The sequence below is a fragment of the Ursus arctos genome, unplaced genomic scaffold (genome assembly GCF_023065955.2).
Source record: "Ursus arctos isolate Adak ecotype North America unplaced genomic scaffold, UrsArc2.0 scaffold_2, whole genome shotgun sequence".
NCBI lineage: Eukaryota > Metazoa > Chordata > Mammalia > Carnivora > Ursidae > Ursus > Ursus arctos.
Window position 1 is genome coordinate 38,466,467 of NW_026622874.1, and position 26,017 is coordinate 38,492,483.

Sequence of the window (26,017 nt, forward strand, 5' to 3'; positions counted from 1 at the left end):
TTATGTCTTTTTTTCTTCCTTTTAACTAATTTATGTCTTTACATTTAAAGTCAGTTTCTTTTAGACGGCATAGTTGCTGTCCTGCTCTGTCAGTCAGTCTAGCAACCTCCTCTGAGGAATATTCACACTGAACGTGATGCTTGCTCTGTTGGATTAAAATGTACTATCTTGTATACTGTTTCCTGTTTGTTTCATTATTTCTGTTTACTTTTTTCTTTTTCTGTCTCATGTGTGTTACCCAAGCATTTTAACGATCCCATTTTATCTTTCCTATGAACTTATTTATATATATTTAAAAATTTTTCAAAAAAATTTTTTTTCACAGTTGACCTAGGTTTTACAATACACATCTGTAATTAGAGTCCACCTGAAAATAATAAGGTATCACTTCACCTGTAGGATAAGGACCTTACAGAAGTATATTCTCAATTTCTCTTTCCCATCCTTTTGCTGCTGTTGTGCTACAGTTTACATTTATTTATTTGTTTATTTATTTATTTATAAAAATTTTATTCATTTGAGAGAGAGAGGTACAATTTGGCGGGGGGCAGGGGAAGAGGGAGACGCAGACTCCCTGCTGAGCAGGGAGCCTGATGCAGGGCTCCATCCCAGGATCTTGGGATCATGACCTGAGCCGAAGGCAGATGCTTAACCAACTGAGCCCCCCAGACGCCCCACAGTTTGCTTTGATACATCCTATAGACACACAGCACAATGCCGCTGCTTTTGCTTTGTAAAGTAGACTTTCAGAGCAGAAGTCAGCAAACCAAGGCCCATTGGCCAAATTCACCCTGCCAGCTCTTTTTGTATGACCTGCAAATTAGGAAGAGTTGTTCAATTTTTTAATGGTTGAAAAAAATCTAAAGAAAAAAATTTCATGACACGTGAGAATTACATGAAACTAAAATTTCAATGCCCATAAATAAAGTTTTATTGGAATATAGCTACAGTCATTTCTTTATGTTTTGCCAGTGTCTGCTTTCATACTTTAAGGCAGAGTTAAGTGGTTGCAACAGAGACCATAAGACCCACAAAGCCTAAATTATTTGCCTTTTACAAAAAAAAATTTTTTGCCAACCTCTGTTTTAGAGCAATTAAAAATAAGAAAAAGATTAATTCTATTTTACCTACATTTATTCCATTTCTAGCACCCTGTGTGAACCCAGGTTTCTGTCTGATAGCATACTCCTTCTGTCTGAAGAAGTTCCTTCAACTTTTTTTTATAGACTAAGTCTGCTAGCCCTTAATTCCCTCAGTTTTTGTCCGAGAAAGTCTTTATTTCCTCTTCATTAAAAAAATATATTTTCTGTAGGTTAACAGGGTTGTTTGTTTGTTTGTTTGTTTTAGTGCTTTCGGCACTTCATTGATGTCTGGTTTGTATCATTTCTGACTAGAAGTTAACTGTAATTATCTTTGTTCTTCTGTATGTCTTTTATTCTCTGGCTGTCTTTAAGATTTTCTCTTCGTGTTTTTAAAAAAACGATATGCATTTATCCTTCCTGGTGGTCTCTGAGCTGCTTTGTGGTTTCGTGTCTGTCGTTACTTTTGGAAACTTCTTGGGTTTATTTCTTCATGTTGCACTCTCCGCTTCCTGGGATCCCAGTTACGGATGGGTTCGACTATTTGCTATTGTCCAGCAGCTCTTGGATGCCTTATTTTGTTTCCCATTCCCTGCTGCTTTTCCTTTGTATTTAACTTGGGTAATTTCTACTGACTTACCCAATCCTTTTCTTTGGCTATGCTGAGTCTACTGATGAGCTGGGTGAAGACATTTCTCATCTCTGGTATTGTGTTTTGCGTTTCTGACATTTTCACTTGATATTCTTTTTTTTTAAGATTTTAATTATTTGTCAGAGAGAGAGGGAGAGAGCACAAGCAGAGGGAGCAACAGGCAGAGGGAGAAGCAGGCTCCCTGCTAAGCAAGGAGCCCAATGGGGGACTTGATCCCAGGACCCTGGGATCATGACCTGAGCCGAAGGCAGACATTTAACCAACTGAGCCACCCAGGCACCCCTCACTTGATTTTTTTTTTTTAATAGCTTCTATCTCTTTGCAGAAATTACCCATCATGTCTTGCATATTATTCATCGTTTCCATCAGAGTCTTTGACATATTAATCATAATTATTTTGAATTCCCTATCCCAACATCTGGATCACATTTGTGTCTAGTTCTGATGTTTTCATGTACTTCAATTTTTTTTTCAAACCCGACCTAGTGTAGGATATAGCAGACACTGAGGTATATAAAATTTGTATCTGGAAATGGAAATACCTTTCCTCTTGCTAGGCCTTTAATGGAGATAAGGGATGAGTTAATCTAGTTGGGGTTTGGCCTTGGTTTGAGGTTTGTTGCTAAGGTTACCTTCGGTGTACCACAGGTATCAAATTCCTGTAGTCCTACCTGGAGAGCAGGTGCTCGTCTGCCAAGCAGTGGCTGCCCTCAGCTTTAGAACTTCTCTCTCCGTTGCACCCAAGAGGAGGTCTCTGCGTGCTCTTTCTTGTTCTCCTGCACCTGTCCCTCTCCCACTGATATTCCACTTTGACTTGTTTCTGGAAGTTTGTTAGCTTGGGAGGTGGGTGGTGGAGTGTTCCTGGCTCTGGTTAGGCCCCAGGTTTAGGCCGATGTCATGTCCCTGCATCTCAGGAGGGTAGCCTCCTCATTTTTCCTGCTCCTCCTCCCTTGTAGTTCTGGAGCCAGCAAATATTCCTGCCCATCCCCCTTGGATAGATTTTCTTTTTCCTGTTCTCTTCCCCCACAGATTAAATATTATGCTCTTTAAGGGGAAAACATCCCAGTGGATTTGTGCCCGTACAGCTGTGGTTGTTGTATACTCTCCCAGGTCTGCACCACAACAAACACTTTCTTGGGGCTCTTTCTGATCTCTTCTATGAGCTTATAGAGAAAAACCTGTAAGAGGGCACGAACTCCCATTTCTGGTCCTCTGGTAGCTCACTCGCCCACGTCTGGCCTTCACCAACTCGTTAACCATCCTAACTGAACTATTACAAGTGTCTGGTTCCATCTACCCCAGGTGAGAGACCCTACTCTGCTTGTCCTTCTGGCCCCTATGTCTCCTTAGATTCTTGGCCAGGAGGTTGTCCTGGGCCTACAGTTCTCTGATTGGTTTAGAAATATTGTAGATTGTTGTTTATCTAGTCTTTTCTTTGAGAGGGTGAGTGTATTTTTTTTTTTTAAACACTTCCCTACATCCCCTAGTGGAAGTCAGATGTCTTTGTATTCCTACTGTATTTGCAGCTATTACTAAACCATATATAAAAGAATATAAATGGTATGCTGCATATATTCTTATGCAGTTTTGCTTTCCACTCAACGTGATATTTGTGGAGCTCAGAAATAAAGGACAGATTATGACAGCAATAGCAATATCCAGAGGATCGTCATTTGTACTGCCTCCCCTTGCCCCAAGTGCCATGGGTGGATCAAGATGGACGCCTGCGTATGGGATGGGTTGCATTATAGGGGAAGGACCCTGAGCTTAGGAAACCTTAGGAAAACTTCTAGTGGGCAGTAGCATCCCTCTTCTTTGCTTTAAGGGAGGTATTGCCTTTATTATAATAGACAATATGCATGACTTCCCTTTGTTCCAAAGGAAGACACTGTATCTTCTAAGGTTATAAGCTGGAGTTGATCAGCGTTGCCACTGTGGACATTTGGGGGTCGGATACTTCTTAGTTGCAGGGACCTGTCCTGTGCATTATAGGGTGATTAGTTCCATCCCTGGCCTTTGCCCACTGCATGCCAAGGAGTACCTCTTCTCCCAGTTGTGTCCACTAAATAGGTCTCTAGACATTGTCAAATATCTTCTGGTGGGCAAAAATGCCCCAATTTGAGAACTACTATGGTAAGCAAACTTACCCTTGGCTCCAGAGGGAGTCACTATCTTGCAAAGTTCGCTATACAATCTTTAAAAGGTAGTGTAGAACAAAGAACAGTGTCTCCTTTTGCAAGATGCGTGAAAATGCATGTTATCCATGAACCATTGTCTCCCAACATTGTTTTTTTTTTTAAACATTTTTTTTTTTAGATTTTTTATTTATTTATTTGACAGAGATAGAGACAGCCAGCGAGAGAGGGAAAACAAGTAGGGGGAGTGGGAGAGGAAGAAGCAGGCTCATAGGGGAGGAGCCTGATGTGGGGCTCGATCCCATAACACTGGGATCATGCCCTGAGCCTAAGGCAGACGCTTAACCACTGTGCCACCCAGGCGCCCCCCAACATTGGTTTTAACTTAATTGCATTTTGGTTAGAGGAATGCTGTGTATGCCATTGATTCTTTGATTTGTTGAGACTTGTTCATGGTCCATCTATGGTTAGTTTTTGTAATTGTCTTTTTTTTTTTTAAAGATTTTATTTATTTATGTGACAGAGAGATCGAGCACAAGTAGGGGGAGCAGCAGGCAGAGGGAAAGGGAGAAGCAGGCTCCCCACCGAGCAGGGAGCCCGATGCCAGGCTCTATCCCAGGACCCTGGGATCATGACACAGGCCAAAGGCAGACACCTAACGACTGAGCCACCCAGGCGCCCCTTGTAATTGTCTTAAGTGTTCTTGAAGATAGTGTGTTTTCTGTAATTGTTAGGTGCAAGGTTTGGTATGTGTTGCTCAGGTCAAGATCGTGACATTTCCATATAGATCTTTTATGTCTGTATAACCTTTGTCTGAGCTGCTAGTTACTAAGAGAGGTAAGTAAGGCCTTTCTGTTGGCGAATTTGTCCATTTTCCCTTGTAATTCTGTTAATTTTGTATTATATATTTTGAGGCTATATTATTAGGTATATCCCCCAATTTGAGAGCTAGAACACTGACAGGTAGTTTACTTCTAGGTATTTATGAGCTCTTCCCCATCCTGGGCTTCTGCCTCCCCCAACTGGGGTAGCTACTGTCCTGTCCTGCTTTTTTTATTTTTTCCTTAGTTTTTTAAATATTCCATATTTCCCCCATTTATTGCTTTGTGAGTTATATTCAAATTATATTCTTTAGTGGTTTCCTTTAAAATCTTAATACACATACTTAAAATCTCATATTTATCCCTAAATCTACTCTCCTCCTGGGGCACCTCGGTTAAACATCTGCCTTCAGCACAGGTCATGATCCCAGGGCTCTGGGATCGAGCCCCACTTCGCCGTTGTCGTCGTCATCGTTGTTGTCATCCTCAGGTTCTCTGCTCAGCAGGGATCATGTTTCTCCCTCTCCCCCTGCTTATGCTCTCTCTCTCTGTGTCAAATAAATAAATAAAATAGTTTTTAAAAATCTACCCTTGGGGTGCCTGGGTGGCTCAGCTGGTTAAGCATCTGCCTTCGGCTCAGGTCAAGATCCCAGTGTCCTGGGATCGAGCCCCACATTGGGCTCCCTGCTCAGCGGGGAGCCTGCTTCTCCCTCTTCCTCTGGCTGCTGCTCCCCCTGCTTGTTCTCTCTCATTCTCTCTCTCAATCTCTGTCAAATAAATACAATGTTTTAAAAGAAAATCTACTCTCCCAATAATACAAGCGGTTTGGAATGCTTTAACTTCAGCCACTGCTTCTCTACTTATGTTCTTTCCGGCTAATATTCTTGTCTTGTTCTGATTCCCTCATGCAAACATTATTAATATATTACTGTTTAATGCAGTGTTTGTTTAAATTCACCCACATTTTTTTTTGCCCGTGATTCTGCATCTCATTCCTTCCTTATGTGATCATTTTCCTTCTTCCAAATAATTCCTTTAGTCACAATTCTCAGTTGACAGTTGTTTTTTTCTCAGTATTTTGAAGGTAACAGCTCTGGCTTCCATTGTTGCTAATGGGAGCCCTGCTGTTAGTCCAATTTCTAATCATCATTCTTTTACAAGTAATGGGTCTTTTTTCTTTGGCTGTTCTTAAGATCTCCTTTATGTCTTGTACTTACTCAACTTTACTAAAACACATCTATATGTAGACATTTTTTTGTTTGGGACTTGTGACCTTTAAACCTATACAACTACAATTTTCATCAGTTTTAGAAGATTTAAGCTATTATTTTGAAATATGCAAGATGTGTTGCTTTCTAAACATTAAAAAATAAGTAAATAAATAACGAAAGCAGTTTGGAGGAGGGTTGGTTGTGTCTTCAGTGTCTTTCTCCAGAGTAGAAGGCCTTCCTGAATCGGCTGTGAATTGTTAGAAATACCATCTAGAGGTAAACCAGACACTGGGAGGCATGCAGGGAAGCAGAAATGGGAACCATAGGAATATTCCCAGGAAGCAGTTAAGGCTAAAAGGAGAAACCTAACTCCATGAATGTTTTCTCCCACAGCCAACAGATCCTCTCACTCCAGCAATATTTAACTGGAAATATCAGGCTGTGTGTGTCTCCCTTGTGTTCCCATAGCAAACTGTTCTTCCCAGAGAATAGCACAGAACATGGAATTGCCATGACCTGTTTTTTGTTTTTGGTTTTTGTCTGTAAGTTAAAATGTGAGCTAGACTGTGAACACCACCAGGATAGGGACTGTGCCAGATTTGTTAAAACCGTATCCCCAGCACCCGGCCTAGCGGCTGGAATATAGTAGGTGCTCAACAAAAATGCATTGCATCAGAGAACAAATAATTTGGAGGCAGATGTACTGAATATCTAATAGTTACTTTTCTGTGCTCAATGCCACAGAAAAGTGCTTTTCCAGTTTTTGGATTTCACTAACAAGTTAAAACATTGGTCTTATATGGAATTAAAAAAAAAACTACTGTAAGCAGGTGGCTCAGATGGTTAAGCATCTGCCTTCAGCTGGGGTCATGATCTTTTGGGTCCTGCAGTCGGGCCCCCAGCGGGGATGGGGTATCTGATTCTGCCTTTCCCCCTGCTCATGCTCTCCCTCTCTCTTTGTATCTCTCTGTCTCAAATGAATGAATAAAATCTTTGGGGGAAAAAAAACCTACCGTAAGCATTTCATAAAATAAAATTTTAACACTGTAAAAGTAGTGACACATGATAGGATACTATTACATTTTATGAAAAACTCCCTACATTGTCTTTTTAAAAATCTCATTTCCCACCTGATCAGTGAAAATATCATTGACTGGCTCTTTATTCACAGAAGGGCTATTGCAACCCTATTCATACAGAAAAGAAACAAAGTATAAAATAGAGGTGCCCCTAGGTCAATAGGCTTTAGGGGAAATAAAACGCACAGGAAGGACAGCCAAGCGTTACCCTGTACGGTGCTGATTGACTTTTCCTTGGCAGAAGAACGGAAAGATAAGTGTGCTTGGAGCCCCTGATAATGGATGAACCTTGACCTGGTGTGGAATTCTGTGCCGTTTACCAAGTGTGTCTAGACAAATTACCCGATTGAGTTCTCACAATTAACTCGTGAGATATTACTCTTATCTTACAGGTGCGGAAAGGGGTTTGGACAGATTCACCTTTGTTGGAGGTGATTTGCCCAAGGTGACACACACAGTCCTAATGATTGGTCCAGCGCAGAGTGTGAGATCTCGAACTCAGACTCTTCCAGTTCAGGGCTCAATCTACATCCCGCTACCTTCCGGCAAGATTGGGGAACGAAACGTCAGCAGAGAAAGGTGCGCCACTCACACTACTGTACCATCGCAGTAGGACGAGTGCGGACAAATGCGGAGCACATTATCCCACCGTACCTTTTTGTCCAAGGCCCTGAGGTACTTCGTGTAAAGCTGGAAGAGTGGGGATTTGGAGAGAAAGGGAGAGGTGTGTGGTCAGGACTCCGGTTTTTGGAGAGGGGCGTGACCCAGCCCGGGCCTCTCGGAGGGGCGTGGCCTGTGGGGGCGGGGCGGGGCCTGCGGCGGCCCAGCGCTCTCGGGGCGTGGCTTCCCCGCGGCAGTCGGCTGAGCCGGTGGGCTTTCCCCGCAGTTGTTTAACGGCGCTGCTGGACCATGGCGAGCGACGGACATCCGAGCGATTGCTGCGCGCCCCCGCGGCCGCTGCACTCCGCGCAGGCCGTGGACGTGGCCTCGGCTTCCAATTTCCGGGCTTTCCAGATGCTGCATTTGCACCTGGACCTAAGGGCTGAGTTCGGGCCTCCGGGACCGGGCCCCGGGAGCCGGGGTTTGAGCGGCACCGCGGTGCTGGAGTTGTGCTGTCTGGTGCCCGAGGGCGCCACCGAGCTGCGACTCGACTCGCACCCGTGCCTCGAGGTGACGGCGGCGGCGCTGCGGCGGCAGCGACCCGGCTCGGAGGAGCCGCCCGCGGAGCCCGTGCCCTTCCACACGCAACCCTTCTCGCACTACGGCCAGGCCCTGTGCGTGGCCCTCCCGCAGCCCTGCCTGGCCGGCGAGCGCTTCCAGGTTCTGCTCACCTACCGCGTCGGGGAGGGACCCGGGGTGAGTTCGACGCCCGGGCCGAGCCCCGCCGTGGCCTCACCCGGCCGCTTCCTGCCCGCCCTTCCAGCCTCGGAGCTGGTCCCGGGACCCGCGCTCACCCCCACCCTCAAAGGGGAAGAAGAAGCTTCCGCCCTTGCCCGGAGGGTCCCGGAGCTCCCGCCCAGTGCACGCCTCTCGCGCTACCACCCTGAGCGCTCTCTCCTCCTCCCAGGCTGCCCGGCTTTCCCTCTTCTGGCTTCGGGCCAGCCTCCGAGCTGTGCACCCTTCGTCTTTTCCACCCTTCCGGCCTCTCCTCCCCAGCGGTTCTGGTGGCCTCTCCACGTTGGTTCCCTCTCACACACCGCGCTGTCTGGTTGCCCTGTCTGCCTGCCGAGGAAACCCTATCCTGTGCGGTTTTCTGGATAACCGGCTATTTATAAATCGAATTTAACGTTTCACTGGGCTTTGGGGCCTGGGTCCCTGATAATGAGCTACTTAGTTTTCCTTCATGGCAGCCCTGGAAAATGCCGGTTAATTAGCCCTGGGTGCTGGCTCAGCCCTTTGTGTGCTTTTGCGGTGCCACAGGCTGAAACAACTCTGAACCCCAGAGAGTTATTTTGTTTTCTTCTGCGAAGTCCTACATTTGCTTAAGGAAGAATTTGAGTAAAAATGAGAACTAGAATTAGGGTGTTCTAGGCTTTGTAATAAGTTGGCCTTTGTAATAAATTACTCTTGATTGACTCTTAAATATTACATTTTGGGGTGGGGGACAAATATTGGAAATAAAAGGATGGATGGTTATGTGGCTAACATTTGTAAGAGTTTGGAACTCCTTCCTAGAGTCCTGAGGCTGTGGTTGCTAGTCATTTCTCAGGTAGGGTGGCTTACAAGTTTCATGGGTAGGCTGCGTGCCAAAATCAAAGTTTACTTATCTAGCTAGCAGTTCCTTTCACTCTTAGAGCTGGCCCAAAGGACAGTTCTGTTTCCATCTTTATTCAGGGAATAAATGAACCTATGATAGAACTTGTTTAAAAAATGCAAAGTCCAAAGCAATGCAAATTGACCTCTAAGGCAAAGGAAAAACCCAGTGCCCTCTAAGGATGACATAACATCTGTCAATGCGTTTGGTTGCCCTGTTCTATGCTAGCTTCTGGTTTGGGGCAGGAACTAGGACTTAAACAGGATAACTGGAAAAATGAAGCCCTCTCAGAAATTGCCTATGGAAAATGGCCCCTCACATTAAACATCAGTACTAAATAGCTTTCATTAGAGACGCTAGAGCAGACAGCCACGCTTTGCACTGTCTACGTTAAAGGCACCTGAATTTATCCTTCTTCTCATTGTCACCATCCCAAGTGAGGGCTCTCACCTTAATCATTGTCGTAACAGCCTCCCCCTGACTTTAGACTCTTTCTTATATGGTGGAAATACTCCTACTACCAGCCTCCTTCATTCTCTCCCTGCGTCATTATAAACAACAACAACAACAACACCACCCTTCAATCAAAGATGATGAATAAGGAATTATGGTATGGTGGAGGGGGTGACCAGTATGTATTAAAATGTGCCAGGTACTAGTCTCTGAGCTTGACGAAAGTTAAATGAGTTGTCTTTATGTAAGTGCCTAATACAATGCCTGGTACCTAGCCAATATTGTGTTAGTCGTATTGTTAACTCATTAAATTTCTTTCAATAAGAGGATTAAAGACAGTTTAGGTGTGCTGGGTGGCTTAGTGGGTTAAGTTGTCGACTCTTGATTTCAGTTTAGGTCATGATCTCAGGGTTGTGAGATTGAGCCCTGCCACGCACCGGGCTCCGTGCTGGGCGTGGAGCCTGCCTGAGATTTTTTTTCTCACCCTCTCCTGCCCCTCCCCCCACAAAGGATTAAAAACAATTTAGATTAATGAGAAAAGTAAGCAGATAGTACACGGTTTCCATATACCCTTCCACACACAGATTGCTCTGTTAGCATTTTACAAGTATGATACATCTGTTATAATTAACGAACCAATACTGATACAGTATTATTAACTAAAGTTCTTGGGTTTTTTGGGGTTTGGGGTTTTTTTTAAGGTTTTATTTATTTGACAGAGAAAGCGAGAGAGCAGCAGCAGAGGGAGAAGCAGCCTCCCCACTGAGCAGAGAGCCCGATGCCAGGACCCTGGGATCATGACCTGAGCCAAAGGCAGATGCCTAATTGACTGAGCCACCCAGGCGCCCTTAAAGTTCATAGTTTTTTTTTCAGATTTTCTTTCTTTTTTTTTTTTTTTTTTTTTAAGATTTTATTTATTTATTCGACAGAGATAGAGACAGACAGCGAGAGAGGGAACACAAGCAGGGGGAGTGGGAGAGGAAGAAGCAGGCTCATAGGGGAAGAGCCTGATGTGGGACTCGATCCCGGAACGCCGGGATCACACCCTGAGCCGAAGGCAGACGCTTAACCGCTGTGCCACCCAGGCGCCCCTTTTTCAGATTTTCTTAGGCTTTACTTAATATCTTTTTCTGTTCCAGGATCCCACCCAGAATACCACAGTATATTTAGCTTTCATGTATCCTTAGGCTCCCCTTGGCTAAGACAATTTCTCAGACTCTCCTTGTTTTTGATGACCTTGACAGTTTTGAGGAGTATTGGTCTGAAATATTATAGGATGCCTCTCTACTGGAATTTGTCTGTTTTTCCCATTATCAGACTGGGGTTATTTAAAAAATCTTTTAAAGTTTATTTTTTAGAGCAGTTTTAGGTTCACAGCAAAATTTCGTGGAATGTCACAAAGGTGAAGTGCTGTCCTGGCATCATATTGAAAGTACACAGTATCAGCGTGATTTGTGACTGTTTGATGTCGCCCTCGCTCACCTGGCTGAAGTACTGCTGGTTTTCCCACTGTGGCATTTCTTTCTCCTCCTTTCCATCTGTGCTATACTCTTTGGAAGGAGGCGCATTAAAATTTTCACACACACACACAAAAGAAACTCAAGCAAAGAAAAACCCAACATCTCCATGTGGCGTCCTTATGCCTCTTAAAAGTAGGTCTCAGAGCCTTTCAGTCCACCTGCCCAGGCATGCCTCCCACCTCTGTATCTGAAACCTACCTCCAGGTCCCAGAGATCGCCCATCCATGCCTTTCTCCACGTTGCTGTCTACCTTCTTGAGAATGTCTTCTCCTTTCCTTTCCAACCGTCTCAGTCCTACTCACCTTTAAACCAGAAAGTTTTGCTTCCCTTATGAAACCGTGCCAGAGTTATCTAATCCTTTTCTAAATTCTAAGCGGCATTCGGTGCTGACAAATCCTCCTTCCCCTCGCAGTTATATCTATGTTGTAAGTGAACTTTTTGCTGTAGGCAAAAAGTGGGTTTGTAATAATCGTTCAGATTTGCCTTTGGTTAAAGGCTAACAGAAACCAATTAAGTATCCATAGCCAGGGCACCTGGCTGGCTCAGTGGGTAGAGCATGCAACTCTTGATCTTGGGGTTGTAAGTTTGAGCCCCACGTTGGGAGTAGAGATTACTGAAGAATAAAATCTTTTTATAAAAATAGCCAATGCTTATAATGTAAAATACATTTATTCTGAAAGGGTAAGTTTCAGGAACGGAGAACGCACATTTATCACAGACTCCTCCCACTTCCCTTCTGCTTTTCTGTGCGTTTTATAGAAAGTTCAAATGCAGCTGCTTCCCAGTTGGTTTTTGTTTGTTTGTTTATTTGTATTTTAACAAGAAGCTACCACACTGTGAAGGATTCAGAGGAGGAAGACGGGATACCAGGGTCAGAGGCCATGCCTGGAATTCTTGAGATACCTAGTGGAATACAGTGAGGAATAGACCCTTTGTGGTGTTTCTGCCGTGTCAATACCCTGGATTCCAGGGTGGATTAAATACACAGTAGGAGAGAACTTCCCAGTCAGGACCAAACTGCTGGCAGGATTGTAAGGATCACCTAGAATCCTCCCCTGCCAGCCAACTCCTTTTCTCTGGCTGGACTGAGCTCATGTAGGGAGTGTCAGTTTTGAAATGTTCTTCTATTCTCTTAGGTTTGCTGGTTGGCTCCTGAGCAGACAGCAGGAAAGAAGAAGCCTTTTGTCTATACCCAGGGTCAGGCTGTCCTGAACCGGGCCTTCTTCCCTTGCTTCGACACTCCTGCAGTGAAATACAAATATTCAGCTCTTATCGAGGTAAGACGACTAAGGTTCAGTGTACCTGCCCTTGGGATTGAAAATTTCAGATCTATCTAGTCACATTTCAACTGGTAAATTGTTCCATCCACCCATTGGTACCTCTGCAAAATTCCTCCACGTACAGAAATTTTATTTGTGCTAAATCCCATCAGCTTAGCACAAGTTTAGTTTCTCGAAACCTTTGTGTTCTCCAAGATGGGCTCCCGGTCACGGCCGTCACCATGCAGATTGCCAGCCATGCTGTTCTTCGAGCGAATCAAAAGGAGACTGTCTCTGGGTAAAATGTCCTAAGCTTTCTCTGTTGTCAGGTCCCAGATGGCTTCACAGCTGTGATGAGTGCTAACACCTGGGAGAAGAGAGGTCCAAATAAGTTCTTCTTCCAGATGTGTCATCCCATCCCCTCCTATCTGATAGCTCTGGCCATCGGCGATCTGGTTTCGGCTGAAGTTGGACCCAGGTAGGTGACAAAGACTCCCACAGGCAAGATTGGACCAACCTCGAGGCAAGGAGACCTCTGACCAGTGGCCCAGCTGGGATGGTTCTTGGGACAGTCTCACATCCTTTCTGAACGGACGGCCTCTTTGCAGCCCAGAAGCATGTGGCATGAGTACAGAGGGAGGAAGGGCTCTCCCCACCCCCTCCAGTTCTAATCCTGCTGTCTGGAATGAGGTCTAACAGCAGCGACTCCTGTCCTGGGCACCTTGTGGAGTGCGGTTGGCCCCGAGTTTGGAAGACTTATCTTTATTAGTATCTTTTAGTTCTGAATTCCCTTCTAACAATTATATTTACTTTTTAATCTTTGTACCAAATCTCCCCATTTTCTCTAGCACGTAATTCCTGGAAATATACAACTTTGATCTCACTGTTCCCCTCTGGAGAGGACATTGGGAGCTCCTTTGTCTGCTCCACATACGTCCACCTGAACCCACGGTGGCAGATACCTCCATGCAATTCGATGGTTTTAATGGAGATAAATAAGGATTTTGTAAGGTTTCCTGCAAAGAGAAACTTGACCATGAGTGTCCTGGCTCCCCTATCAGCTGCCAGTACAGCGCGATCCTGTGGTGAAACGCTCAGAGGCTGGACAGTAAAGCTGGAGTGCTTTTCCTGCCATGTTGCTTTGCATGTGCTCTCAAGTCGTGGAGGCGGTGGTGTCCTTGACCGCATTGGTGGCAAGCGGCAGTCCTCATAGCTGGGCTCAGTAGCACTGCTAAGATCATGTATTTCCGTTCCTGGGTTTCAGAGAGAATGAGAGACGGGATGCCACCGGCATCTGCTTCCAGCGCACACACTCCAGCCAGCATCAGTCTTGAAAGACCGGGTGCTCTCCTGTCGTGAAGGGCGGCCTTTCTGACAGGTGGGGTGATAGGTAACCAAAGGAGTATCAGTGTTGCAGTTGCCCGGAAAATAGATAAGTAAAGGAATGCTACTTTAAAAAAAAATTTTTTTTTAAGATTTTATTTAGTTATTTGACAGAGAGAGTAAGAGCCAGCGAGAGAGGAAACACAAGCAGAGGGAGTAGGAGAGGAAGAAGCAGGCTTCCAGCAGAGCAGGGAGCCTGATGCGGGGCTCGATCCCAGGACCCTGGGATCATGCCCTGAGCCAAAGGCAGACGCTTAATGACTGAGGCACCCAGGCGCCCCAGGAATGTTATTTTAGATAATTTACTCTTACCGAGGTTCTATTAGTAATTACTATGAACTATTTATTTTATTTTATTATTTATTATTTTTTAAGACTTTATTTATTTGAGAGAGGGAGATCCCGAGCAGGGGGAGGGGCAGAGGGAGAAGCAGGCTCCTTGCTGAGCAGGGAGCCTTATGCAGGACTCAGTCCCAGGACCCCAGAATCATGACCTGAGCCGAAAGCAGACACTTAACCGACAGCCATCCAGATGCCCAAGAGTATGAACTATTAATGAGAAATGAAAGAAAAATGGATTCCAGACACATCAGAGAATAATGATTTTTTTCCTCATAAAACGACAATACGGTACATCAGTCCAGGTGATAGAATCCGTTTAAGTGGTGATGATGACGTATTCCTCCCCTCTGGGTAGACAGCCCTTGCCTCGCAGGGGAACACCTTAGGGTCTTGTGAAGGTATGTTAGATGAGAGGGTCTTCTGGCAAACTTTGCCACCAGTCCCAGTCCCTGTTACCACAGGAGGAAAATCCTGGGTGGAAGAGAGAGTGGATATGTCCTAGTCATGTTTTATGTATAATCTCTTCTAATCCTTCTGTAACCTCCCTGAGGGGGTAGCTGCTGTCTCCGTGCTGCAGATAAGCAAGCTGAGGCTTCTGGTGGACTTGCTTGTGCCAAGTCACACCGTTGGTAGGACTGGAAGGCCAGTCCAGGCATTTCTATCGCAAATCCAATGCTGTTGAGCTAGATCACTGGCCATAAAACCCCAGCACGACCGAGAACATTCCAGTTTCTTTGACAGAAATCTCTGTACTGGAGGAAGTATCGTGGATGCCCCCTGTCTAGCCTGGCCTTCCCCTCCTAGCTGTAGCTAGCTGAAGTAGCCTGGGTTGAGCGCTTGGCTAGTTGATATCCAAGCTGATCACAAGGCCATTCCTTGAAGACTTTGACACCTATGTCATGGTCTTTTCTCAGCCCTGTCACATCATTTTTGGTGACTTGTTTCTCCATCTGGACCACCTGTCCCAGTGCCCAGGGATGAGGGTGGCTTCAGGGTTCCTCAACCCCCTCTACTCAGGGACCCTCTCCACCTGATCCAGCCCCCCACACTCATGGCCACACACTCTCCAACCGAGGGCCTAGCCGTGGGTGTTCGCAGGAGCTGGGCTACACCAGAAATCTTAAACACATTGGCCTCATTCATTCTCTGACCCCACCCTCCTAACCTTCTGGCCCCTGGTGGCCTCACTCCCGCCGTATCTGCTTCTCTAGATCACCAAGGTCTTTCTTCTGCAAGCTGTGCCTTTCCTCCTGGACAGCCAGCCTCTCGGAGCCCGGCCCGGCTTTTCTCTGTGGCCCGGTGTGGGGTTGAACCTCTCTTCCTGCCACCCCAGGCCTCCCTGCGTGCTGTCCTGCGGCTCTGACTTGCAGCCCTGGGCGCTGCTGTCCCCTTTCTCTACTGCCCGGGTGTCTGAGAGGAGAAGTGATACAGCTGTGCATGCTGATTCTGCTACCCGTGTTCGGTTTCTTGGTGGAGTTGGAACGGGAAGTTGAAATAGGGGCGCCTGGGTGGCTCGGTTGGTTAGGCATCTGCCTTTGGCTCAGGTCATGATCCCAGGGTCCCGGGAATGAACCCCCACCTCTCCCTCTGCCCTTCACCCCCTCATACTCTCTCTTGCACGCTCTCACTTTCTCTCTCAGATAAATATAATCTCTAAAAAAAAAAGGTTGAAATAAACATTTATGTGGTTTTCGAGAAATACAGAACAAATGTCATCTTCAACTACAGATACACTTTCAGTATTGCTCACCAGTCCTTTCATTTCTCTTCCTAGCGCACTCTCCTTAAAGGAGGACTTCTGTCCTCAATTTTCCTATTCAAACACCAGACCCTCCCCCCAAGCAGATGATCTTGTCTCCTACTTTATTGAGAATATTTAACTCGTCAGATGCGGTTATGTCAGCTTCCTGTCTTCCCTGTAAAAGGTCATCTTCGTCTGCTTTCGTCCTTCCTTTTTCCCTCCACACTCGGAAGAGCCGTGTCCGTCCTTCTGTGTGAAGCCACGTCTCCGCATTTGAGCCATGTTGGTTCAGTCCCTCCCCAAATCCCGTGGGGCTTGGCTTCGTTGTGTACCGGCTCTCTTCAGATGTGCAGCCTTCCCCCAGCTGGCTCTTTCCTTCCAACTCGAACCATGTTGTCTCTCGTAGCTCGAAAACAAAGCAAAAAACAAACTCGTTGACTCCACGTTCCCTCCTAGCACACAACCATCTGCTTCCCTACTTAGCCGAGTTTCTTAGAAGAGTAGCGTTTATACTCGCCCACCCCCCACGTACTGCTTGGACCCGTGGGAATCCAGCACCTCTCCCCGTCGTGTCACAGAAACTGGAGTAAGAGAGGCCACTGGCCTCAACGTGTGTAGCACGTTGGCTCCTCAGTCCTTGTCTCGGTGTTCTGCACATTTCTTCTGCCTCTTGACCCTCCTCTGGCTTCCAGGACGCAATTCTGTCCTGCTTCCAAGACCTCTGGCTCGTCCTTTCTGGTCTCCTTTGTGGGCTCTTCTCTGCCCAGCACCCCCCCCCCCCCCGGTGTACTGGTGTTGCCCAAGACTCTGTTTTGGACCCCTTCTCCTCTCCGTACTTTTCTTGGGGATATGCACTCACTTTTGTAATTTAAAGGTGTCTTCTGGGTACTGCAGCTAGAGCGGTCTCTCAGGACTCAATCTGATAATACCACTTATTGGTTTATTTACTTATTTTTTAAAGATTTTATTTATTTATTTGAAAGAGAGAGAGAGCACGAGGAGGGAGGAAGGGCAGAGGCAGAGGGAGAAGCAGACTCCCTGCTGGGCAAGGAGCCCGATGTGGGACTCGATCCCAGGACCCTGGGATCATGACCTGAGCTAAAGGCAGACGCTTAACCGACTGAGCCACCCGGGCGCCCACCACTTACTGGTTTAAAAGCTCTCGTGGCTCTGAAGGTCCAGCTGTATCACGTGGCATATCAATCAGGCCCTTTGTGACTGGAGCCTCGAGGGCCTGTCTACCGCCCCCCTCCCGTACCCCCAATCTGACGGTGAGTGCGCCGGTAGCCCAGACTCTCGGTGGTTCCTCGCCCGCATGTACCGTTTCCACTGCTAGGCCCCTGCTTCTGCTCCTTGGGAAGCGCCTGCTCCTTCTCCTCCTGCTGGAGCAGTTCCTGAGCTTCCACAGGGGCAGAAAGCCTTCCCTCCTCCTGACCTGGCACCCACCCACTTTGCCGTCTTATATGCTGTCTTCTCTCATCTTCCCCGCTCGCCTTACAGATGGGCACACTGAGGCGCAGAGAGGTCAGTGACTTTCGCGAGGTCACATTCAGTGCTGGACCCAGAACACGACGGCGCTGGGAGGTTGAGCCTGTTGCACACGGGAAGCAGCTCTTCCACGGCGCTGTGGTGGGATGTTATTTATCGGGGTGGCGAGTAGTCTCGGACCCGTGCAGGCCATCTGGTCTTGCACCTCCTGTCTCCGGCTGGCCACACTCACATTCACTTGGCTCATATATGAGACGGCCAGGTTGCCCCGGTGCTTTCAGGATCGGGTCTCCAGCCTGCTTTTTCTGTGCTCTTGTCTTTAGGAGCCGGGTGTGGGCCGAGCCCTGCCTGATCGAGGCTGCCAAGGAGGAGTACAATGGGGTGATAGAAGAATTTCTGGCCACAGGAGAGAAACTTTTTGGACCCTACGTTTGGGGAAGGTATGGTGTCACATTGCCTCTAATGTCTTTGGCTGAACTGAGTCCCTGGTTTCCGTTCTCTTCCTTCTGGAGCTGCCTCTCCTCCGCTGTGTCCTAGAGCCACGTTCCCCGATCCCGGAAGTAAAGGAGAGGAGGGAGGAGAGAGGGCGAGAGAAGCTGGGCCGCCTTCATTGTTGCTGAGGAGGGGACCTGAGTGATAAAAACGTGCCTTCCAGCTGCTGAGTGTGGGGGTGGGCAGACACTGTCAGGGGACCCTTGTGACTTACCTTTCCTGGTTGCTAGAAGCAGCCACACACTCCCATTTTTTCCTTTGACATCTTTAGACTTTAGCCTCCTCAGATCAAGGACTCTATTAGCTCTCTGTGACCCCAAGCGAGCCATCAGTGAGCTAACTGTGGCAGAGCCGACGATATGGCCATAGCCTGCTCGGAAGGAGAACAGGGAGCAAGTTTCAGAGAGCCGCCTCCAAGAGAGCAAAACCTGGGCAAAGGGAGGTCCCAGCGACTTGGCTGGAGGACAGAGGAACCTGGGTGTCATCTCAGCGCTAGGCTGAGGGTTGCGTGCCGCCTCTTCAGTGGCTGTGTCTCTCAGGACTGAGGGTCCTGCCTGGGGAAGTGAGGCCAGGTCTTGCCCTGGGGAGCCAAGACCCGTCCGACCTCCCGCTCTCGGCAGGTATGAGCTGCTCTTCATGCCGCCATCCTTTCCATTTGGAGGAATGGAGAACCCTTGTCTGACCTTTGTCACCCCCTGCCTGCTGGTTGGGGACCGCTCCTTGGCCGACGTCATCATCCATGAGATCTCCCACAGTTGGTTCGGGAACCTGGTCACTAATGCCAACTGGGGTGAATTCTGGCTCAATGAAGGTTTCACCATGTATGCCCAGAGGAGGATCTCCACCGTCCTCTTCGGTAAGCCAGCTCTCGGGTGCCCGGCCTTCTCCTAGGGACCCCGCACCCCCTTCTGTCACCTGCGAGGCCAGTGTGATCTCCTTCAGGGTTTCGGGACACAAGTGGGCATGAAGAGAGGAGCAGTGGTGCAGAAAGCGCCGGCAGGAGGCCAGCAGGGGCCGACTGTAGACACAAGTCCCTTCTAAGTGGATGAGCCCCGCTGCGTTACATGGCACGAAGTCAGTAGGCGCCGTGAGGAGAGGGGGTCTCAGAAACTGCACATCGGCTGAATGAACCGATGAGGGGCCCGACGGTGAAAGGACCCCTCATCTAAGCTGAAACCATACTTGATGCTCTGTTCACCCAACAGCCAGGCAGCCCTTCGGGGAGAGTTGCACAGGGTTATTCACCCACCTAGCTAGTTAATTTTACGAATGAATCATAAGATCATTATAATCATGACCTCTTTTGAACACCTACCTACCAGCCTTGTACAGACACCTTATTAAAGTACATCATTTAACAATTTCACAATAGCCCTATGAAACAGCTATGATTTCCATTTTATATAAGAGTTCACTGTGACTCAAAAAGTGTAAGAAATGTGCCCAAGCCGCTTGGCAGGTGGCGGCAAAGCCCACATTGAACCCAGGTGTGCTTTTAAAATATTTTCTCAACATTGTCTCACTATTGAAAACCTGCCATGTATCAGGTGCTTTGAAAATATAACACGTATTATTTTTATTATTTCTCTCATCAAAATCTATTTTGATCTATAAGGGAAAGCACGCATGATAGATTTATCCATAATCTCACTCTTCAGAGATAATCAATGTATATCCTTTCAGATATTTTGCTGTGTCTGTGAATCATCAGACCTCCCAACTGCCTTTTTTTTTTTTAACTTAATAGAGTTAAACATTTTCCCAAGTCATTAAATTTTTTTCTATAGCTGCCTAGTATAGACTTTTCTTAACATTTAGTTTCCAGTTGTTAGGTTATTTTCAGTTTTTCTTTTTCTTCCTTTTCTTTCTTCCTTTTCTTTCTTTCCTTCCTTCCTTCCTTCCTTCCTTCCTTCCTTCCTTCCTTCCTTCCTTCCTTCCTTCCTTCCTTTCTTTCTTTCTTTCTTTCTTTCTTTCTTTCTTTCTTTCTTTCTTTCTTTTTCTTTCGAAAGTGTGTGAGCAGGGGAAGGGGCTGAGGGAGAGGGAGAGAGAATCTCAAGCCAGTGGAGCCCAACAGGGGCCTCCATCTCAGGACTCTGAGATCGTGACCTGAGCCAAAATCAAGAGTCGGATGCTTAACCGACTGAGCCACCCAGGCACCCCTGTTATTTTCAGTTTTCTAATGAAATAATATTTTGACAAATATTTTTACATATAAATGTTCACGCATATCTCCGATGATCTCAATGGAGATAAATTCCTAGAAATGTAATTTCTGGATCCAGACATTTTAAAGGCTTTTTAGCACACATTGTCCATTGCCTCCCAGAAAGTCTGTACAGATATATGCTTTCATCCAGAGTATCTGGAACAAGAGCCTACTTGTGACTATCTTACTCAGCCACTAAGAATCCTGCAAGCAGATGTTGTCAGCCCACTGTGCAGATGAAGAAGTTGAGGCTAAGAGAGACTGAGTGCCTCGCCCAGAGTCAGAACGCCCTGTGAGAGGCAGAGGTGGCTGGTTCGAAACCTGGTCCCTTTCCCCTCCACCATTCCCTCGGTCATTTTTAGAGCCAGAAGGAGATGTAGAGACCCCTAGAAAAATTTTGGGTGACAGTTTCTCTTGTCTGACAGGAACACTCAAATGAAAATAGTCTGCTTTTATAGAAGATCAAATTACTCTCTCTCAAAATAAAAACATACTGATAGGGGAAGGTAACAGTCGCAGGAAAAGGTGTGAGTCCCTCATCCGCATGTTTGGGTGAGACTGACAGCCTGAGCTAACCGAGTCATTTGTAGTCCAGAGCAACAAGGAACTAGGGGCTGAGTCAGGTTCTCTGTCCTGACCCTGTTTGCCCTGGGGTCCCCAGCAGGGTGACCATAGGCATCTTCAGTTGGCTGCCATTGTTCTTGTGGCCACAAGGGGGCAGCACACCCTCTTTTGTCCGGAAATTATACTTGGACGTGGTGGTCTGGAGGCCTAAGGATTCTTTTCGCCCCAGGCTCTGCTTACACCTGCTTGGAAGCTGCAACCGGCCGGGCTCTGCTTCGGCAGCACATGAACATCACCGGAGAGGACAACCCACTCAACAAGCTCCGCGTGAAGATCGAACCAGGTCCGGGAGCTCCTCTGGCTGGCTACCCCCGCCCCTGACATTGAGCTGGGAGCCCCAAGTTATTGGAGCTTCATGCCGATCCGTGCACAGCTGGAATACTCTCCTTGGGAAGGAGGAGCCCTCCAGAGCTGTTTTAGCCACTCCCCAGCCTCTAGGCCGACTCAGCTGAAGCCAGTCCAGCCCGATGGGAGTTCTTTCTAGTTTTGTGCAGTTCTTAGTGACATTACCGTTGCTCTGCATTTGTGCGGGCCCCTATCATTTTCCAGGGCTCTCTGCCATTCTTCTATCAAGTCAGACCTGTGGTCTTGTAGATTGACCGTTAGCCTTATTTTACAGAGGACGTGAGCAAGCACCCAAGTCAAATGACTTGTCCAAGGTCATGTCTTTTCATTTTCTGACATTTGTCTTTAGTTCCATGTATGACTAATCTAAAACCTTTGTGTGTGGTTTAAGCTCACGTTCCTTGATGCCAATGACCGTGAAAAGGAACTTCTCGTAGACTGGTCATTAGTTTATTTTGGTCTAGAACATTCGTAGAAACAACCAGTTGTTCTGGGAGGGGAGGTTGAGTGTAGGTGGTGACCAGTTGGGCTGGAAAAGGCACCAAGCCCTGTGCTCAGTCCTAAGAGTCAGTGGAACCCACTGAAGCAAAGCAATCCCAGGAATAAGGAAACTTGCCAATTCCCCTGGAAGGCTGGTTCTTTGTCCTCTTATTAGGTCCGCAGCTAATGACCCTTTAAGATCAGCTTTGAAGTGGCTTGAGAGAGGCCAAGGTGGATCTGGAAACTTTCCTGGCCTTGCTGAACCCGAGGAAGCTGAATTCTGATCTCTTCCATAATTACTCATAGAATCTGGAGCGGGAGAAGGACAATGAAAGTGACAGGCTACAAGTGTCTGCTTTCTCTGCTAGGTGTCGACCCAGATGATACCTACAACGAGACCCCCTACGAGAAAGGCTTCTGCTTTGTCTCCTACCTGGCCCACTTGGTGGGTGATCAGGATCAGTTTGACAATTTTCTCAAGGTATAGTCAACTCAGACATGAGGGGAGAAGGAGGAGGTGCAGAGAAGCCAGCTGGGCCAGAGAGCAGGGGTAGAGGCAGGGGCCGAAGGGACAAGGGGTTGGAGGAGAACCTGAGGCACAGAGGGACTGTACTCCCTATAGGATCCAGAATGACTGAAAAGTACCTCCCTCCCTGCAGGCCTATGTTAATGAATTCAAATTCCAAAGTATCTTAGCTGAGGACTTTCTAGAGTTCTACTTGGAATACTTCCCTGAGCTGAAGAAAAGGAGAGTGGAGTCCATTCCAGGTGAGCAGAGGAGCTGGCCTACAGGCTCCTAGGAGATAGTAGAGAATTATGTCTAATTTACATCCGGGAAGACAGAGGTGGGGCGGGAAAACATGAAACCCGAGTCTTCTAGGAAGTGGCACCTGGGGGCGCAACGCCCCGTCCCAGGCCTTGTTCCACAAGAGGGATTTCTCTCAGCCCCTCCTGGCCTCGTATTCTCCACTTCTTCCCCTCAATGTCTCCTCTCTGTCCCCATTGCCCTCACACCGACACACACACAACCAAACCCCCAGCTCTGCCCCGAGAGCTGCTGCCACCCCAGCTGTGACCCAGGGCCGCGGTAGGGGCAGCCACCCCGCCTTGTGAGCATGGAGTTGCCTCGTACGGCCTTCTGAGTGAAGGAAAATCCCGGTGGCCACCCTGATGTCAGCTTGGGAGGCCCTGCTTCCTAAGAGTAGACGGTGGCCTGTCGTGGATGAGGCTGCCCGCTGGAGATACCCCACTCGTGCTGGGCACTCTGAGTCAGGCCGTGGTTGGTCTGGTAAAGTCACTTCCTCTGACAGCCAGGACTGGTCAGGCCCGGAGCACCTACTCTCGGCCTGGAGGCCGGCACTTCAAGGTCATGAGACTCCCTGGCTAAGGAAAGTTAATGATTACTGCGTGCTCGCTACACACAGGCAGCATGCTGAACTCGTAGTGTGTATTTGCCTATTTAATCCTCACCACCGCCAACAAATGCAGGGCCTCTCAGCCTCCCTTTTATCATTTTACAGATAAAACGGAGGCGCAGAGAGGTGAGGGAACATGGCCGTGACCTCCCAGATAGCTCATAGCAGGGCTGGGAGAGGAGCCCAGGCAGCCTGGTCCCGGGGCCCAGGAGCTTGGGCACCGTGCTGTTCTGCTCATGTGAAGGAGAGCGTGAACTTGACTGAAGCTCGGAAAGCCTTCATCCTCTTGGTTCTGGCAGCACATTGTTCATTGGCACTCAAAAGCACTGTCACAGTAGACGAAGGGGCCGTCCGGTCTGACGTACCAGTCTCTGGGTCTCAGTATAAGTGGGACCCAGCCAGAGCAGGGAGCTGTGTGGGCAGGTGATGTTAAATTAGAAGCAGATTGGGGTCGTGAGAGGCAGACAGGAGCTTGAGGTCTCAGTGTCGCCGGAGCGCAGTTGACCTTGATGCTGCCGGAGAATTCCGACAGAACCCTCTCTCCTTCCACCAAACAGGTTTTGAGTTTGATCGGTGGTTGAATACCCCGGGCTGGCCCCCCTACCTCCCTGACCTCTCCCCTGGGGACTCACTTATGAAGCCTGCTGAAGAGCTGGCCCACCTGTGGGTGACCGAGGAGCTGGACACGAAGGCCATCGAAGCTGTAGCCATTTCTGCCTGGAAGACCTACCAGCTTGTCTATTTCCTCGATAAGATCCTCCAGCAATCCCCTCTCCCTCCCGGTAAGAAAAAATGGGGTAACTCGGTGCAGCATTTCGGTTCCTCGCGTACGGAGCTCGCTGTCAGGGTGAGAGGGAGACCCAGAGGGAGCCGGTACGGTTCTCACCCCCTGGACGCACCTCACGGGGAACACGTCAACGGCTGGTCTAAGTCTTACAGGCCTGTGGGGAGGGGAATCCTAAAGCCCCGCGCTCACCGCGCCCTCGGGCTCTGCAGGGATTCTGCTCAGCTCTTGACCTGGAAGTCTTGGAGCCCTCCTAACCGCTCTCTGCCCGGGGACTGTGATCGTGACCCCCCAGGTAACAGAGGAGGAACTTGCGCACAAGTAGGTCCCGCAGGCAACAGACGGTGGGGCTGGGATCTGGAAGCTCTCAGCTGCTGTTGCCGTGTGGCTGCTCAGCCGGAAATAACATTCACCCAGGGGTGTTGGAGAGAAAGTGAAAGCCGGGGTAACTTTCAGCAGCTTGGTGGTGGTGGGAGAAAAAGGAGGGCACAGCATGTTTTAGGGGGACACCTGTGCTTTTAACCTAGAAGGTAAGTGGAATGATGGCAGAAAGTCTGTAATCACATTAAGGGAAGTTTGGCAGAAGAGCCTTAGAAATGAAGGTAAACTTGAGAATCAGACAGTACCCTTTCCGAGCAGAAGATAAGCACGGTGAGTGTAAAGTGGGTGGTTGGGAACCTCCTTGATGTCATTCAGGGGGCTTTCAGGAGGGCCTGTGGGCAGATACACTCGTGGCTCTGATGACACAACCATTAAAAACCCATTTTCTTTTTTCAGGGAATGTGAAAAAACTCGGAGAGACATACCCAAAGATCTCAAACTCCCAGAATGCGGAGCTCCGGCTACGATGGGGCCAGATCGTCCTTAAGAATGACCATCAAGAGGATTTCTGGAAAGTGAAGGATTTCCTGCAGAGCCAGGTAGGTGACCCCCACCTCCTTGTCCCCTTCAGGCACACACGGTGGGCCGCCTCGCCTTACTGGTCGCAGTCCTGTGGGTAGAGCCAGCTCGTCTGCCCGTCTGTGGAGCAGAGGAGGGAAGGGAAGGGAGAGGACCCTGCTCAGTGGTCTCATTCCTGAGTGTGGCTGGGGGAGCCATTGCCATGGCGGGGAGAAGCCTCCAGGGTTGGGGAGCTTTTTGCAGATCATCTGATGGGGCCTGAAGGGTCCAAGCTGGTCAGAGCTAACCCCAAACTGGGAAGAAGGGTAAAGCAGGACTCGAGGGCTGGTCTTGGGGAGAGGGGCCCAAGGACAAGAGAGGTGAGCGAAGGGTAAGGTCACAGGTTCCTGCCTCCTGCGGAAGCCTGAGACCCGGGAGGGCTCAGAGGCCAGCAGAGGCCCTGCTGGGGAAGGGCCGGAGCGCCCCAGAGCCCAGGGCAGGGCGGGGCTGGGTACTAAGCGGCTCCGACGCCCTCATCCGTTTCAGTGGGAGCTGCGCTCCTGTCTGGAGGTGTTCCGAGCCCTCTGCAGCCTTCTCCGAGCCTCTGGAGTCGAGGAGCTCTGTGATGTGGCATTCCCACATTGGTGTGAATTTGCCTTACGGGTTCTCTTGTGCTTGCCTGCAGTTGGGCCTCACACGGCCCCAGCCCCGGATTTCTGTGCTGCCACCTTTGCTGTCAGCTCAGGTCTTGATCTGGGTCGTGAGTTCAGGCCCTGTGTTGGGCTTCATGCTGGGGAGCCTACTTGGGGGGGAAAAAAAAAGCATAGACACCCCTGTGCTAGCATGGATTGGAGTGAATACCAGGGTCTACCTGCAGGGATCTTTGGCCCCCAAGAAGATGCCAGAATAAGAGCACGCCTGTGTGGGACCCTCCTCATTCCAGCACTGATACCCACATCCCCTTTGGCACCTGCTGAGGCCTGCCGTTCGAGTGGCCCCAGGGCCCCTCTGTGCGGACCCACGGAGCAGGCTGCTCAGACCACGGGGGTGTGTGTGTGTTTCCTGCAGGGGAAGCAGAAGTATACTCTTCCGCTGTACCACGCGATGATGGCTGGCAGCAAGGTGGCCCAGACCCTTGCCAAGGAGACCTTCGCGGCCACCGCCCCCCCAGCTCCACAGCAATGTTGTCAACTACGTCCAGCAGATCGTGACGCCCAAGGACAGTTAGAGGCTCCTGGGCCTGGCTTCTGCCCCTTCAGACTTTGCAGGCTTTCAGAATACTGTTCCCAAATTCCAGTTCTCCAGTCAAATTCCTCAAGTTTACACAGCCTCGGGAAAATCTGCTCTCTGGGCTTGGTGTCTGTGACTCTTGGGC

General features: G+C 48.5%; 1 protein-coding gene across 1 annotated transcript; it reads left to right on the forward strand.

Annotated features, from left to right (window-relative positions):
• Positions 1-7,808: 7,808 nt before the first annotated feature.
• RNPEP (arginyl aminopeptidase) lies at positions 7,809-25,969 on the forward strand. Its single transcript, XM_026480659.4, is given in 12 exon segments — positions 7,809-8,333; positions 12,341-12,481; positions 12,793-12,941; positions 17,741-17,857; positions 18,530-18,765; positions 20,909-21,022; positions 21,933-22,045; positions 22,224-22,332; positions 23,537-23,761; positions 24,541-24,683; positions 25,711-25,806; positions 25,808-25,969. Coding segments are annotated over 12 exon segments (1,953 nt in total). The 5' UTR covers positions 7,809-7,886; the 3' UTR covers positions 25,871-25,969.
• The last annotated feature ends 48 nt before the right edge of the window (positions 25,970-26,017 follow it).